This window comes from Barbus barbus, assembly GCF_936440315.1.
Source record: "Barbus barbus genome assembly, chromosome: 14".
Lineage (NCBI taxonomy): Eukaryota > Metazoa > Chordata > Actinopteri > Cypriniformes > Cyprinidae > Barbus > Barbus barbus.
The window spans coordinates 24883491-24900046 of NC_136742.1; the positions used below are offsets into that span (position 1 = coordinate 24883491).

The following is a 16556-nucleotide window of genomic DNA, read 5'->3' on the forward strand; positions in this document are numbered from 1 at the left end:
TAAATATTATAAACATGCATGATGTACACAACTATATTTAAATATATTTTAATGTTATTGTAGATAATACATGTTTATGCCTTACTTTGAAGACATAAAATACATGCTCAAAAATGTAAGCTAAATAATGCCTTATTTATTATGTATTGCTTTTACCAGTCTTGGGTTGTTTACTCAATTACCGTCAGATTAATTTGTGGAAGCTCTCTTCTAACTCAGCCGGAACCATAGCAGTATTGGTTTGTTTGAGTTTAACCACCTGTGCAGCTGAAGCAGTGCTTTAATGAGTGGACTGCATTTATGGCCCTGTAAAAGAAAACAAACCAACAGTGCCTGTTTCTCGAGACTCATGACCTTGAGAGAAATATTGTTTAAGAGGAGGCTGTTAAGCTCTTGTTGGAGTTTAAAATTACACTTTTAGGAAAAAAGACAAAGATTGGGTCCTCCGTCGACGTGTACAGGGGTCGTTTTGTAGTTTCAAGGTTGTGTGACTTCTCATCACCTTCAATAAGCACATCATCTATTCCATGTGTTTTTAAAAGTCTATATTTTCTGAGAGAACTTGACTTCTGTAATATTTTTTTGAACCCTCCTGTGTATAAGTTATTGCTACTGCTTGGAAATTGTGTGTAGTTTAGAGTCATATACAGAGCAATAAATCAAGCATATACCAATAATTCAGCAAGAAATGACAGTACTATAGTGTTGGCTTGAAGTTGTTTGATATTGTTTTTATGGGGTCTTTTTTGTTTCCCACCATTGTTGCCTTTGGAATTTACTTTATCTTTCTCAATCATTAGAAATCCATCGGCATGAGCATAGGGAGTTAATATGTTGTTGAGCTTGTATCCAGATTGTTCTGTCCTTTTTGGCTAAGTCTATCCTATTCTTGTAACATTATTTTTTATATTTAGGTTTTATATATTTTAAAAACATGGCTCTCAGGACTATATGTATTTTTTAAAGTGAGCTATATATTTTGAAAAGTACACTGAACGGTACAATTTTGGTTCTTCAGTGGTTCTTCACCAGTTCTTTGGCATGACTGTGGTGCTCTATAGCACCGCTACCATATATAGTACCTGCTCCTGTATGGTTCTTCAGTGGATCTTTGGGGTGATTAAGGTGCTATATAGCACCACCGCCGTACAAAGAACCTGTTAAGCCCCTTTAAAGGTTCTTTACGAGCCAAAGAACCACTGTTGGTGCTGTTTAGCGCCATTTTTGTTGAAGAAATACAATGCAATATGGCACCTCTTATGGTTCTATATAGCACCATTTGACAAAGGTGCTGCATAGCACCTTTAAAGATATGGTGCTATGTAGCACCAAGAGTGGTTCCCTTATGTATTTAGATTTAGATTGCACTGGAAAAAAAAAAAAGTAAAATGTGATGGTAAGCAACCATAAGAAAACCTGGTAGCTGCAAATGAGAAATTAGTACATTAATATATATAATATAGGCCTAAATGTCCTTGCAAAAGTTCCATCATTTTCAAACTCGCTTCTAATAATCTGAGGCCCATCAGTGGAGATCAATCTAGCATTTGTCTATTTTGAATTAAGACGAGCCTTGATGACTCTCCTGAGTGCTGGGTCCCTGCCCAAATGTTTTGTGGTGTTTGACCACATTCTCATTTCCTATCATGGCCCCTGCTGAGGAATCAATGCAGTACAATCCCACAGAGCCTCATCTGTTTAGATGCTTGATGCTGACAGATTGGCCATCTTGATGACGTATTATAATGGCTCATTCAGTCCTAATCTAACAATCCACTCTTCTAGTCATTCCAGGATATTTTGGAATTTGTAATTTGGCCGAATACGTTACGTGTAGAGTAAATGTGCGTTAATCTAAGATGTAAAATTAAATAAATCTGCATGAGCATGTTTTGTTTATTAATTGATGTCACTCTGCATGTGAAAGGATAATTGTGGCTCTGTACATAGCTTGTCATCTCCATTAGCAGTCCATTATAGTGTACTTATCATTTGAATTCACTTTCCCGCTTTTCAAAAAAACTACAACAAATTGTATTGTTGGAATTAAAACATCAACCTTTAAAGAAACCAGTAATATGCTGTTTTTAAGTCACATGAAATTAAATTTTAGCTGGGGTCAGCTAGATAAGAAAGACACATTGAATTTCTCCTGGAATTATGCATTTAAACATATTTCTACACTTTTCTGCTACATCTGAATTTTTGTTGAATCATTGAGAGGTTAAATAGATGTTTTTGTTCACAGTTCAGCTTTATGTAACATTTATTTGGTAACACTTTATGCATTAACTAACATTGACTAACAATGAGCAATACATTTGTTACAGTATTTATTAATCTTTGTTAACATTTGTTAGTAAAATATAACTGTTTATTATTTCATGTTAGCTCAGATCCATTAAATAATATTAACAGATACAACTTGATTTTAATAATGTAAATAATTAAAAATAAAGGTGCTTCATGATGCCATAAAAGAACCCTTTTGTCTAAATGGTTCCATAAAGAACCTTTTACATCTGAAGAACCTTTCTGTTCACAAAAGGTTCTTTGTGGCGAAAGAAGGTTTTTCAGATTATAAAAAGGTAAGAAAGAGATGGTTCTTTAAAAAAACCTTTGACTGAATGGTTCTTTGTGGAACCAAAAATGGTTCTTCTATGGCATCGCTGTGTAGAACCTTTTAAGCACCTTTATTTTTAAGTGTAGTGGGCAGTGCGCTGACATGTGACGCCGTTGCGTTACGGGCATCCCGAGCTCGAATCCCAGCTCAAAGACCTTTCCCGATACCACCCCCCCCCTCGCTACCCCTTCGCTTCCTGTCTCCTCTATGTCCAATTGTAATAAAGGCAAAATACACCAAAAATAAATCTTAAAAAATTATGCAACTTTTTAAGTGTATATTATTTATTTACTTGCTTAAATAATTTTGTAGAAAAACCATTTTTGACAGTAATCTGTTGTGGTACAGAATTAAAGAGCATCACTCATCAATATATAATAACACCAAAAGATACAAGATACAAAACTGCAGAAGGAAACAAGTGATAAGGAACTTTTTTATTCAAAATCTATTGCTATTAAAAGTATAAATGCTGTGCATGAAGATTCTAGATGGAAGATCAGGATGGAGGCTGTTTAAAAGATGTGTATGAATTGTATGTGTGCATTTAAAAGTGTGAATTGCAAGCTAAAAGAGTATCACACCCACACAGAATTTAGTTGGAAGAGGATCGAGTGAGTGAATGAAATCAAGTCTCCCATGCATGCTATTACAGGGAATATCTCCAATGCATTCTGAAGTACCACAGGAATGTTTCTAAGTTTTATCATGTTTGTCAGCTCACAACTCATTCAGTGTCTTCTTGAGATCCTTTCTGAAAGGCTTCTTTGCTAAACTGTTTACAGAAGCCTGGCTGAAGAAGAACGGTAGCCAAGCTAATTTCACCTAATTTCTCTTAGCGTTTACCTGCTGTTTGTGTTTGCCACTCACAAGTCTCTGTCGTAGCACTCTCAGATCGTAATGGCTGTTCCTGCATCAAGGCGCTCTCACTCCGCTAAGATAATTGCTATTATGGCTCACAATAGCCGTAATGGTGCTAACGGTCGTTGTGAAGAAATGATGCAGCTGATGACGGCCACTGGGTCTGTTATTAAAAAGAAAGGAGGCTGCTCCAATCAGCCGCAGACCGCCATTAGCCTAGCATGCCCATTCATCACTGTCACTCTGAATAGAGGCAGTCAGGATGGGGGTGGAAGGGGATGGAGATAGACTCTGGAGGGGGGGAGGGGCGAGACGAGGCACGCGCTGCCCGAGTCGCAGGGTTGTTGTCTGGCTGCGTGTGCACTCTGACTCCCAGGCCTCATGGGCCTGCTAATCTGCGGGCACGGAGGAAGCCATTGGAAGGGGGAGGAGAGGTGCGCGGCTGAGATAGCATATCGCCTTGCACACACAGCACTCGCTATGGCCTGATCCCCTCTGCACAACCATTTCCAATCGCTTTTCACTGACTCTCTTCACCACAGAATGGGGGAAAACAAAAGCGCTGAGAGCTGCACTGTGGCTGGTCCATTTTTACATTCTCCATTCGACACACACACACACACACATCTTTGCTGGAGTGATCTTTGAAGTTGCTTGAGCAAGCATTATTCACTATTTCAAATCCATCCTTCATCCCTGTGTTTAATTTGACAGTTTTTTCTTGTGAAGTCATGTCATATTCATTACTTTTAGTGTATTTTAAGTTGACTGTAATGACTTAGAATTTTAGTCGATCAAAATGTGTCCAAACATTACCAGTCCTAGCTTCGATTTAAAATTTTCATGAAAAATATAAACAAAAAATGTTTTTGAAAGAAGTCTATATAAGAAATAATTTATTTAATTAGAGATGCAATAAAACAGTAGTGAATATTATTACAATTTAAAATAACATTCAAATTTCGAATGAAACATTCAAGAAACATTTCTTCTTTCAATTTTGAAAACAGCTGCTTAATATTTTTGTGGAAAGCATGATCAATTTTTCAGGATTCTTTCAAAAATATAAAGTTGAAAAGAAAAGCATTTATTTGCAATATACATCTTTTGTAACATTGTAAAATGCATCCATGCTGAATAATAGTATTATTTCTTTCAAGAAACCCCAAATGTTTGATTGGTAGACTGAGTGTATATATAAAATATTAGATATGCATTTATAATATATGTTTAAAATCTGAGGCTAATCATTTACAAGATAGCTCTTGACATACTGTAATGAACCAACATGGGCTTGTGGTCACTTATTTGTATGATGCACAGAAAAGAAAAGAGACAACAATGGTTTAACTACACTGTGTGATTCTAAAACATTCTTTTACATTATGATTCATATTAGTTATTGTGTATTTTGACTAAATAGTGGGTTTTTTGCACAGTAGAAGAGCATCAGTGACCCATGGTTATGTTTGAGGGCTTCTTGTCACAGACTTTAAAACATGAAAGGCCAGTGAGCTTCTGTCATGTAGTGTATGCTTGAGGCTTCAGTGTTTAACTGTCATATGTCAACCATCTGATCGCAATAGCGATCAAAGAACAGTGTTTTTGTTTGTTTGCTATTCATAGGGGAATACTATTGACTTATTACTGGCAGTCCTTTCTGGCAGCTAGTTTCACTGCTGGAACGCTGCCCAAAATGTAATTGGGTGTTTGACCACATCTTCCTCCTTCATTAAAGTCACCGCAGAGTAATCAATGAGTCTCAACCCGGAAACATTTGTCCTGGCAGTTTTTTGTCACTAGCTCTTGCCTCTCAGAAGAGCATCACGCTGACAACTTGGCATGTGCTTGAATCACTCAATAATCTGTTTATTTGAATCAAATTAACAGATTCGCTAGAATGAATCAGATATATGAGAGAAAGAACCATTCAACTGAACTATTGTTACGTTATGATAAATGTTGCTAACCTATTAGTTGCTTTTAGGTAGTTGCTCTGCTTGATAAGAGCTGATAGAGTAGAGTATTAATGTGAGTGGCGTAGTCTTCAGCCAGTATTTGCTGTGGGGGTAGGGCTGGGATAGATCAGTGGAGACCTGATGAAGGAAACCGAGAACTATGAACATGGTTGTAAATGAGTGTAGCCATGCCTGCAGGATCTTCAAAGCAAGATGGAGGGAATATTATGCTGCTAGTTTGAATTTTCAGCCAGTGGATCACTCAATACTCTTATTATACAGTAGATTAATACAGCATCGCACCGCTGTTTCTAACAATCTGTCCAGATGAGAGCAGATTCAGTTGACACTGGCCTAAAACGATAATTTAGTTATATCACAGAATCAGACCCCAGATTGATCCCTGCACATTGATGGATTTTGTGCCATCTCTCAGATCATGGAGGTTTTGAAAGATGATAGCCTATTTAAAATAATTTTGCCCCTGTTGGATTACACATAAATATATATATTAGTGCTGTCAAAATTAGCGCGTTAACGCAGGCGATTAATTTTTTCAGTTTAATGTTAAAATTATTTAACGCCGTTAACGCAGGGGTGGGGCCTAGGGTTGGCCACCCCACTCATAACTGCTAATTCTGTCTCTTTTTTCATGACAAGAAGTGCATTTATTCAGTCGCAGAATGTCTTTCCGGGCCCATCAAACAGGAGAGGTTTCAGACGCGCGCTCCAGCTTCACTTCATATAAAATGTTATATATGAGTTAAATTAAGAACATGTCTCTGAAATGGTTTTCAAAACTGTCCTGGAGCATCCCAGCACTGTCTCCCTCATTTAACGCACCCGATTCAACTCGTCAGCTCATTAGAAGAGACTGAAATGGGTCAGAAAAGGTAGAGTTAAGAGAAAATACGATGCGTGTCAGATCCGTGTCACTTTCAGCAGCGACAGCTCTTAAAGAAATAGCAAAAACAACCAAATAACCAGCTGTTGTGATGTTTGTTCATCAAGAATAAAAGAAAAATGAGGAAATCAATAACTTTTATATAGCTGTAAGTATTGTTCTGTATTTAATTTAGAATTTAGTGTTTGATAACTTTATTAAATTTCTGTATATTTCTGCTGAGGGGCATAGGTAGATAATATGACATTTATTATAATGGCTTTATGTGAAGATTGTTTTAAGTTCACTTAAATTAGAAGTTATGGTAACACTTTCTATGAAGCCCGTTATAATGCATTATAAGGGTATTCTTAAGGCATTATAATGAATGCATTATAAAAAACCTTATAATGTGTTATGAAATCTCATGAATAATCATAACAATAATTATACATTATAGTACTTACGTATTTGTGGTTATAACTTTTTAAGAGTATATGATTATTTATAACACACAATGAACACCATATTAAATCTACTTAATTTATAATGGGCTATATCATAGCTTGACATTGTTTATTTAAGATCTTCACAGTACCTTACTACATCTCTTGAGTGCAATGTTTATATATATATATATATATATAACTAATTGTATTAGTAGACTTAGGCAGGGTAGGTAGAATGTTCACATACTTGCAAAGTATCCTATACTCCGTATGTCTGTTGAGGAACCATCAAAATAAAGTGTTAGCATACAGTATATTCAGAAGACACACTATTAATACTCTCAAGACTGCTAGTTGACATGTAGTTGCAGAGTTACTTATCAACAGCTGTCTAAAGGGTGCCATCAAAATAATCAAACTGATATTATTAAAAAAAAAATGTATTAGACATTCATCTGATCTGATATCTGATTTTATGGCTGTTTGAGAAAAACAAAATTGTTATTATTATTATTACTTATAAGTGGTCTTTGTCTGCTTTAAGTAAAGTAACATAAGTAACATGGCAAGATATGAGACTTATAATACATTATACCTATGAGAAATATAATCCATTGTAACTTAAGCGGATGGATCGTGTTCATTGTGTTATAAATCATCATAATCTTAAAAGCTATAACCACAAATAAGTAACTATTATAATACATTAAAACTGTTCTTATAAATATTAATGAGATGATACAACATATTATAAAGTTATTTATAATGCATTATGCATTCATTATAATGCCTTCAGAATACCTTTATAATAAAGTCTAATAAATGTTAAATTTGATAGCTTTTAATTATAATGTAAAGTTGAATGGCTATAGTCAATGGTTAAACATAAGGTGGAAACATTTTTATAGGGAAATCAGTATTAATTGGTATCAGTGATACTAGCCTTCGGTCATAAAAATAAAGATGCCATTAAACAAATATTAAAAATATACTGTCTATGTTGTTTGTACATTAATTTGAAGATTGAATGTGAAATTTTTGCAATATAAAAGTATATTTAAAAACTTTAATGTTAGGTGGGATTAATCGCGATTAATCGCGAAAAATGTGCGATTAATTAGTCGATTTTTTTTTTTTTTTTTTAAATCGATTGACAGCACTAATATATATATACATACTGTATATGTATTGTATACACACACACACACACACACACACATATATAAGTGTGTATAAATGAAGACATATATATATAAATATGTCTTCATTTATGATTATGCTTCCCTTTGTTTATCCCAAACTTGTGGCAAAATGAGCTTAAGTGACAGTACCAAATGATACTGGTGATCATAAATAATGGTGACTTAAATACCGCATAATATTTGTCTGACAGTCCAAGTTGGCTTTTCTTTAAGGAGCTCTACATATTTAATAGAATATTTATAGCTATGGTGTACGGAGCTGAAATAGAGCAGCACTAACTCGAAGAGCGCTGCGGAGAAATGGCATTGGCTGGCAGAGAGTGCAAATGCCAGCACGGATAAAGACTTTCCTGTGATTAGCCTCATTATTCCGACAGATTTTTCGGCTTTACGAAAAGGGCTCCTAGGCAGCCTAGTTATTCATCCTAAACCCGGACAGAACAGTTTAAAAGAGCGGAAATGTTTGCTTCAGGGGTGGGACTGTCATGGCGCTGTCTTGCTTATTAGACCCCATGCGCTCTACCGTTCTCCATCCTTATAAATGTTAGATTTACATGTCAGTGAAGTTATGGTTATTCATGAAAATGCTTTTGGGAGCCTCTCTTTTTGTGTAAAACTTTTCAGAAATGATTGTCAAAAAACCTACTGAGCAGAAACGAGCCGTATAGGAAGTTGTCTCTGTGTAAACCTTCGTCTAGTTGAACGCTTGTGGTGTGCATACGCAAAGAAAATTTTATTAACAAATTCATGCTACTGTTTCTTCTGCAGGTGTTAATTATTAGATGAAATCCAACTCACCAAAAGCTTGAGTGAGAATAATTTATTTTCTCTGTTTGTCAAGAACAAGATAATTAGGCAGCACCAAAAATATGTTTTTGTGCTAATAATTTTCATGGCTTTGATGAATAAACTATCCAAGCATGGCTCTGTATTCAAACTTGAACTTGAAAAATTAATTTTGAGAACCAATAGATGTCTTGATCCAATAATGAAGGCCTGCCTTTTTTTCAGAAAAGCCAAAAGAGCTTGTGATCAGTAACGATTAATAAAATGTAAAGCACTATACATGTATGAATTTCAATGATGTTGTGGGCCGGGCAAATCAAAGGACCGGGGTGGCAGGGAATACTTTGGCACATGGCACTGGATTAACAAGGGGGGTTTTAGGGAAGATGCGGAGAGGGAGGGATGGAGAGAATGCTTCATAATACCCCCCTCCCCTCCCCCTTCGTTGTGTCTTTCTCCCCCCAACCTCTTCGGCTGAGAGGAAAGCGTGCCACGCTTAGATTTGAGCCATTAATATTCTGTCTCGACTCATTGTCTTTGTCTGCTGACATTTACATTTAGATTGTTTATCTGACTGTGGGGGGTGTCTGACCATTAATGAATATGCTTCTGTTGTTCCAGAAAGGCGGCAATTACCGGCTCTGCGTTAAGATAATGAAAGTAGAGAGATGTGGTAGGTGGGCATTAGCCATGGCGGAGAAAAGGCCTTGGTGTGGTTGTGCTTTTTTACACACTGCAGTGAGGGATGAACTGGAGGAACATGGACGACTCTGTGCCGGTTTCCCTGTCATTCTGCAGGCAGATCTCTCCTGGTCTCTGGGTTAGATATAATGAGGGGTTCGGGCATAAACACGCATGCCAGCTTGCCGCTTTCCTTGGCTGCGATTCTCTATAATGCAGGTTTAAGGCCTTACTGTCAACACTTTTCTATCAGCATAATTTCTCTATTAGAATTGTTGTTAATTTGTATATCATTTAATGCATACATATATATATATATATATATATATATATATATATATATATATATATATATATATATATATATATATATATATATATATATATATATATATATATATATATATATATATCAGGGGCATTTCAGAGGCAAGGGAGGCAGTGTCTCCTCAAATAATTGGATAAGAAAATTTGACAAACATAAATCGCAAATATTACTAAATATGGCATTAAAAGTATAGAAGTCACTAATTTTTTTATAAAGTAACACTGTCAAACAGCGACACCCACAGGTAAAGTTACAGCGGAGGCTTGCCCCCCTTCAGTCCATAGACTTAAAACAGAGACACTAAAGCGTGCCGTGACTTTTCTGGAGGCTCATTGAAATGAATGGGGGAAAGTCACGTGAGAGGAGGCAATGCCTCCATCGCGCTATAATTGGAGATTATAGGTTATGATTGGATGTGATTGGTTCCTGCGATAAATCCCGCCTCTTGTTTTCGTGCGAGCTCTCGGCCTGAATGAAGAAAATTATGGCTTTATTGACTAATTATAAAGTAAGTAAACAACTCTCCTGCTTCGATACCACTGCTTTGTGTCACGTCAAAATAAAACTTGAAATGGTCTGCAAACGTGATGACTGCGTCAGTTCTGAGTGAGCATTCAGTGTGATGAAATGAAAGATATATCTTCATGTCTGTGGCAGTGTTTGCTTTTATGACAATGATGACCCAAAAATAAGTTGACTATTAAAAAGCACAGCTGAACATCAGTTCACAAATAAAAAATGTTGGTAACATTTTACAATAAGGTGTTATTTAATATAACGTGAACAAACAATGAACATTTATTACATTATTTAGCCTCTTAATCTTTGTTTACATTAGTTAATACAAATACAGTTAATTGTTAGTTCATGTTAGTTCACAGTGCATAAACTAATGTTAACAAACACAACTTTTGATTTTAATAATGCATTAGTAAATGTTGAAATTCATATTAACTAAGATTAATAAATGCTGTAGAAGTAGGCTATTGTTTATTCTTAGTTCATTTCATTGTATTCTTAGTTCATTGTCATTTCATTTCATTGTATTCTTAGTTCATTGTTTATTCTTTATATTTGTCCTCTTTTTTATGTAATATTTATTTACCCAGGAAAATGTGACAACATTAAGTGTAACCGGGACACACACACACACACACACACACACACACACACACACACACACACACACACACACACACACACACACACACACACACATATATATATATATATATATATATATATATATATATATATATATATAAAACTGCCTCCTTGTTTTAAAATACCACCGCACAGCACTGATATATATATATATATATACATATTTATATACATTTATATATATAAATATATATATTAGGGGTGGCACTGTACACAGATGTCACGGTTCGGTATATACATTGGTTCGGGGGTCACGATTCGATACGATTTCGGTACAACAGGAAAAAAAAAAGAAATCTACTATGCTCAGTTTCTTTTCATTTATTTTGAACAGACAGTAGTGCAAATTAAAAATGTTTTCCATCTAGATGTGAAAATACTAAATATTATTACATGTTTTATTTATATATATATATATATATATATATATATATATATATAACATGTAATAATATTTAGTATATAAATAATATATATATGAAGTTGGTACTTTATCAAAATAAAATACAGTGAGCCAAACATCAGCGCACCCGCCTCTGTGTGACCGTTGGAACACGACTGAAGTACAAAGCCTATAATTTACATAATAGTTTAGCTTTCAGATTACATCGTTACATAGCACATATGGAAATATTATGGAATATTTGGATTTGTGACGAACGAGAGAGGTAGAATACACGAGTACAAAGCCCCATTTCGCAAACAGTTGAGTGCGCAAGCCTTTAAAGTATACTCCTTTGTCAGTCTATGTGAGAGACGCATTCAGAATCAGCACATGGTCACTATCTAGTGGGCTTTGTTTTCAAGCGCGCAACTCACAGCATTCGCTGTTCTTCTGAGCGTTGTACAACACATATATTATGTAAACATTTTTTTTTATTTTGGATGCGATTAATCACGATTAATCGTTTGACAGCACTAATTATAATATGAAAATAATTATTAAAGAGTATATATAAAATATACTCTTAGATTCTTAATAAATTCTTATTATGTAATATATATATATATATATATATATATATATATATATATATATATATAGTACAGTATGTAGTATATAATTATATAGATATATACTAGATAGATACTAGATAGATAGATAGATAAAAATTTTCTTGTGTACAGTAAAATAATTCTAAAAAAAAGTTCTTGTTCACATGAATCTTGAAGATTACATTAATCTTTTTTTCACTCTTTTCAGTAAATCATTTGAACCATATAGGTCTGAATGATTCATTAGTGAATCATTCTGATTTTCATATATTTTTTTAAATCCTTATTGCGTAATTGTAAAGGTCATGTAAGTTCATATTCGTGATTTAATTTTTCTTCACAATATCTGCCTCCAAGCACCTGTCAATCTCAGGGTCTGTGTTCTGAGGTCACACAGAGAAAGCTGAGGGCTTTGGATTCAACATGATGGAATGGACTGAGGTGTAACCATACACTATAGCATTGAAATACAGCTAAGGTGAGTGCTGGCCATTAGAGAGCAGGAGCGTGGTGAGAGGGTAATAGAAAGCTCTGTAGCTCAGCGTGGGCAGTGGTCTGGTCACTCCTCTCACACTCCTCACAAAAGTGCAGCCACCGACCCAACCCTCAACTCCTTATTGCCAATCCTTATTGTAAAGGAAGCTACTTTGTTTTCCAGAATGGCGCACTGCAGATCAATATCACTATTCCACTCTATGCGTACGTACTGCAGACTGGGCCTGAGAAACATATAGTGGCTGATCTGAATGGCTTGCTTTTAAAAGACTGTAGTGTGTACACTGTGCATATTTTACAAATTTTGTATATGCACCTCACTTACTACAATGTGCAGTATGCTAACTTACTGTACTGTACTGGAATACGGTATCCCATAATGCAATGTGTGCGACTTCTCCATTTCAAGTGTGACAAATAAACTGGTTTTCGTTTCATTGCCTTTTCACACATTATTTGACTGGACTAGAAAAATGTACAATAAAGCAGCTGTATGTATTTTTGCGATTTTGGAGCCCCTTACAGATGAATGTAATCACTGTCGTAATTACAGTGAATAGCTGTGCATTTGTTGCTGCCGTAAAGCAATCCGCCTGCTTACCAAAATTACAACAAAAGATGTTTTGAGGAAAGCCTGATAAAGAAACAGAAACTATTCGTCTTAGAAGTGAAGTGAAGTGACATACTGCCAAGTATTGTGACCCATACTCGGAATTCATGCTCTGCATTTAAATCATCCAAAGTGCACACACACAGCAGTGAACACACACACACCGTGAACACACACCCGGAGCAGTGGGCAGCCATTTATGCTGCAGCACCCGGGGAGCAGTTGGGGGTTCGGTGCCTTGCTCAAGGGCACCTCAGTCGTGTATTGAGGGTGGAGAGAGCGCTGGACATTCACTCCCCCCACCTACCATCCCTGCCGGCCCGAGACTCGAACCCGCAACCTTTGGATTACGAGTCCGACTCTCTAACCATTAGGTCACGACTTCCCCAGAAGTCAGTATACAGGTAAAAAAATACATATAATTACTTTAGTTAAAAAAAAAATCATACTACTTTTCAATAAATTAGTCGATCTGGTTCACAACACTGGTATATATGATTTGTTTATGAATTGGACTGATTCAGTTCTCGAGTTTGTTAGTTGATACATATAGTGTATGAATCATATGGACCCATTGATCTATAATATAATATAACCACTTTCTAATATAATATAGACTGATATTCAGTATATTATAGATCTGCGTAGGACCACTTTTATGATTCTTTTATGGTCACAGATTAACTGTCCTCACTGTATTGAAAAGAAAAGGCAAAAAAACCAACTTTTGTGTTACACAAATCAAGTTATACAGGTTTGAAATGGCATGAGGGTGAGAAAATGATGATAGACTTTTTGTTTGGGTAAAATATCCTTTAAAACATAACTCTGTTTCTTTTAGAATTATCACACACACAGTATTTTGTCTTTATGTTGATTGATATTGAATTAAGAGACTGCGTGGAATTTTTGCTCAGTGTACTGAACGGTGTTAGAGAGTGTTGAGCGGTTGAAACAGATCAGCACCGACAGTCTGAATGTTAAAGTGATTTAATGAAGTCTGTTCTAATGCTTTTCTTCAGTCCGCTTACACAGATTAGATTAGAGCTGTGGCCTCCACAGAAAGCCTCTCTTTCACTGCATTGCTCAAGTGCCGTTTTAATTCTAAAATGGAAAGGTTTACTGTACCAAAACAAGATTTTCATTCTGTTTCACCTAGGATTTTTATTTTAATTATTATTTATCACAGCCACAGGAAGTCTCTTGTGAAACACCACTGACTTTGGATGCATATACATTTAATAAATGTCACGCTAAAAGGAGGATATGACTATAAAAGAAAAGAAAATAGAGTTAGCATTGGACTGTTCATTCATTCATTAATTTTTATTTATTTATGTATTAATTTAACAAAAAAAGATCAATGGATGGACTTTTTTTTATTTGTTTATTCATTTAAGAAATGTATGTATGTATGTATGTATGTATGTATTTATTCATTTAATTAACAGAAAAAGTAGTCAATAATGGGCTGAACGCTTATGTTTTTCTTTTATTTCACAGAAAAAAGTCAGTAATGGACTGAACATTATTTAACTGGAAAAAAGAGCCAATAATGGACTGAACATTTATTCATTTATTTAACAGGAAATTATTTAATAATTGGTTGAATATTTATTTATTTATTTTGAGAATGCGAATACTGTGGAGCATAATTAACTTAGCATTTAAAGCTTTTCCCATAATTCATTTAACCACCCGTTTGCAAAGAGAGTGTGACCATGAGTGATGCAGTGAACTGCTTGCATGGCATGTAGGTCTGGCATCCGTCTGGCTGTATTGGCATGCCCTGCTGCCATGGCAACATACTCATACAGTACGTGCATGTCGAAGCTCCGGCATGGCTGCGCCCAGATGTTGAACTCGGTGACCTCCATTTATTTTAATCCACGCAACGGTTTTCCATACTTCAGCCCATCTGTATCCTTGTCACATGTTAAAACGTCGCATTGACATACATTAATCCGGCCAGGTGTTGTTCCCCTCCCCTCCTGAAAAATCCACAATGCGTTGGAATAAAAGACCATCATTCGACCTTCCTTGATAAAATGACTTGTTTGACCTTCCCCATGTCATTTTCCTGTCTTCCTGGTGCTCTTAAAGTGAAAGATAAAGGAATCAACCCAAAACTTAAGGGTTGAACTTAATGAGCTGCGTAGGAATAGAGCCACTGTCCTTCTGGGAGTTTCTTCCCTACAGTGAGTTGTGTTGAGAAGAGCACATTATGAAATCCTGTTGACATTGTGTTGATTTATAAGGGCATTCTCTCCATTGTTTCCCCTGTGTCCTGCAGCTAAGCACGACGTGAATGGTAACAGGACAGTGCCACCATTCCCAGAGGGATTGCAGATGGTCTTATTCGGTAAGTGATCCGAGCTGAGATGTGTGTGTGTGTGTGTGTGTGTGTGTGTCATCGGCGTGGGGGTAGATCCAGCTAAGACGACTGGCAATGGAAGGCAATTAGTCCCCCCTCATGCACCCCTTCATCCCCTCGAAGAAGTGCAAAACCAAAACTGCAAAAGGATGAGGAAAATAAAGGGGAGGGGTCTGCGATTAATTGCAGACTGCTGATTAGGATCTCTTTAATAAATGCATTTGTTCAGCTTCCTTTTTTCCTTATTTAGGCCTCAAACTGTGTAATTCATCATAGCAGACAGTTTTATCACAGGGCCTTATATACAAATAAAATAATATTCAACGTATGTACGTGGCTTTGCAAATCACAGCCCCCCTGCTGAGAGCGATGAAAGGTAACTCTTACCATTGACTCCATGTAAATTTTCCTTTTCTTCCCCCTAGATGGTACGCATAGTGCTCACCCTCATTTACTGAACATTGACGTCCCCCGTGTGAAAACATCATCTTATAGTCTTGGCGTTTGGGCGTCCCAATGGGCCGCCGTAATTGAGCTCCAGATTCTAGATTCTCCATCATGCGCCTTATGCTCACTTTTCCACTGCAGCTTGTAAATCAGAAAAATCTGGTCAAGCCGACAGTCGTGTGTGTATTTAAAAAAAAAAAAAAAAAAAAAAAAAAAAAAAAAAAAACAATTTAAATTTAATTTACTTTTAATAGAATTAATAGAAATTACTTTTCACCCATGGGACGTTGTGGTAGATAACGATACACTAGTTGCCCTCTAATTTATTTTTACTGTTATAGAGGGGAAAGTATTATTTGGTAATAAATGCTTACAGCGGATGTTAGTGTTACGGGATATGTGGTTGTAGATGAGCTAAATAAAGATAAGGAAAACAACGATGCATCAACTCACTATTCCATTTATTCAACGTTCAGACTGGACCAGGATTCAAACCAAACTGAGTGCTTATAAAGGAACAGGAACAAAGGAATAAACTAGATAATTAACACAAAACAGGTGAATAGGATGAATGATTAACTAAACTAGGACAGGAACTACCAAATAAGGGCAAAACAGAACTGAAAGGAAACCGACACGTGACAGTTAGTTTTATGGTGGTTGATATGTTTTTATTGGCCTTGAGTAAATGCGTGATGG

At 35.9% G+C, this 16556-nt stretch overlaps 1 protein-coding gene across 2 annotated transcripts in view; it reads left to right on the forward strand.

Moving 5' to 3' along the window:
- LOC306880338 (mitochondrial peptide methionine sulfoxide reductase-like) overlaps positions 1–16556 on the forward strand; it is a 70591-nt gene that overhangs the window by 21988 nt on the left and 32047 nt on the right. For both annotated transcript variants that reach the window (XM_079433818.1, XM_079433819.1), the window contains exon 2: positions 15330–15398. In XM_079433818.1, coding sequence (XP_079289944.1) covers positions 15330–15398 — 69 coding nt within the window. The remainder of the gene's footprint in view (positions 1–15329; positions 15399–16556) is intronic.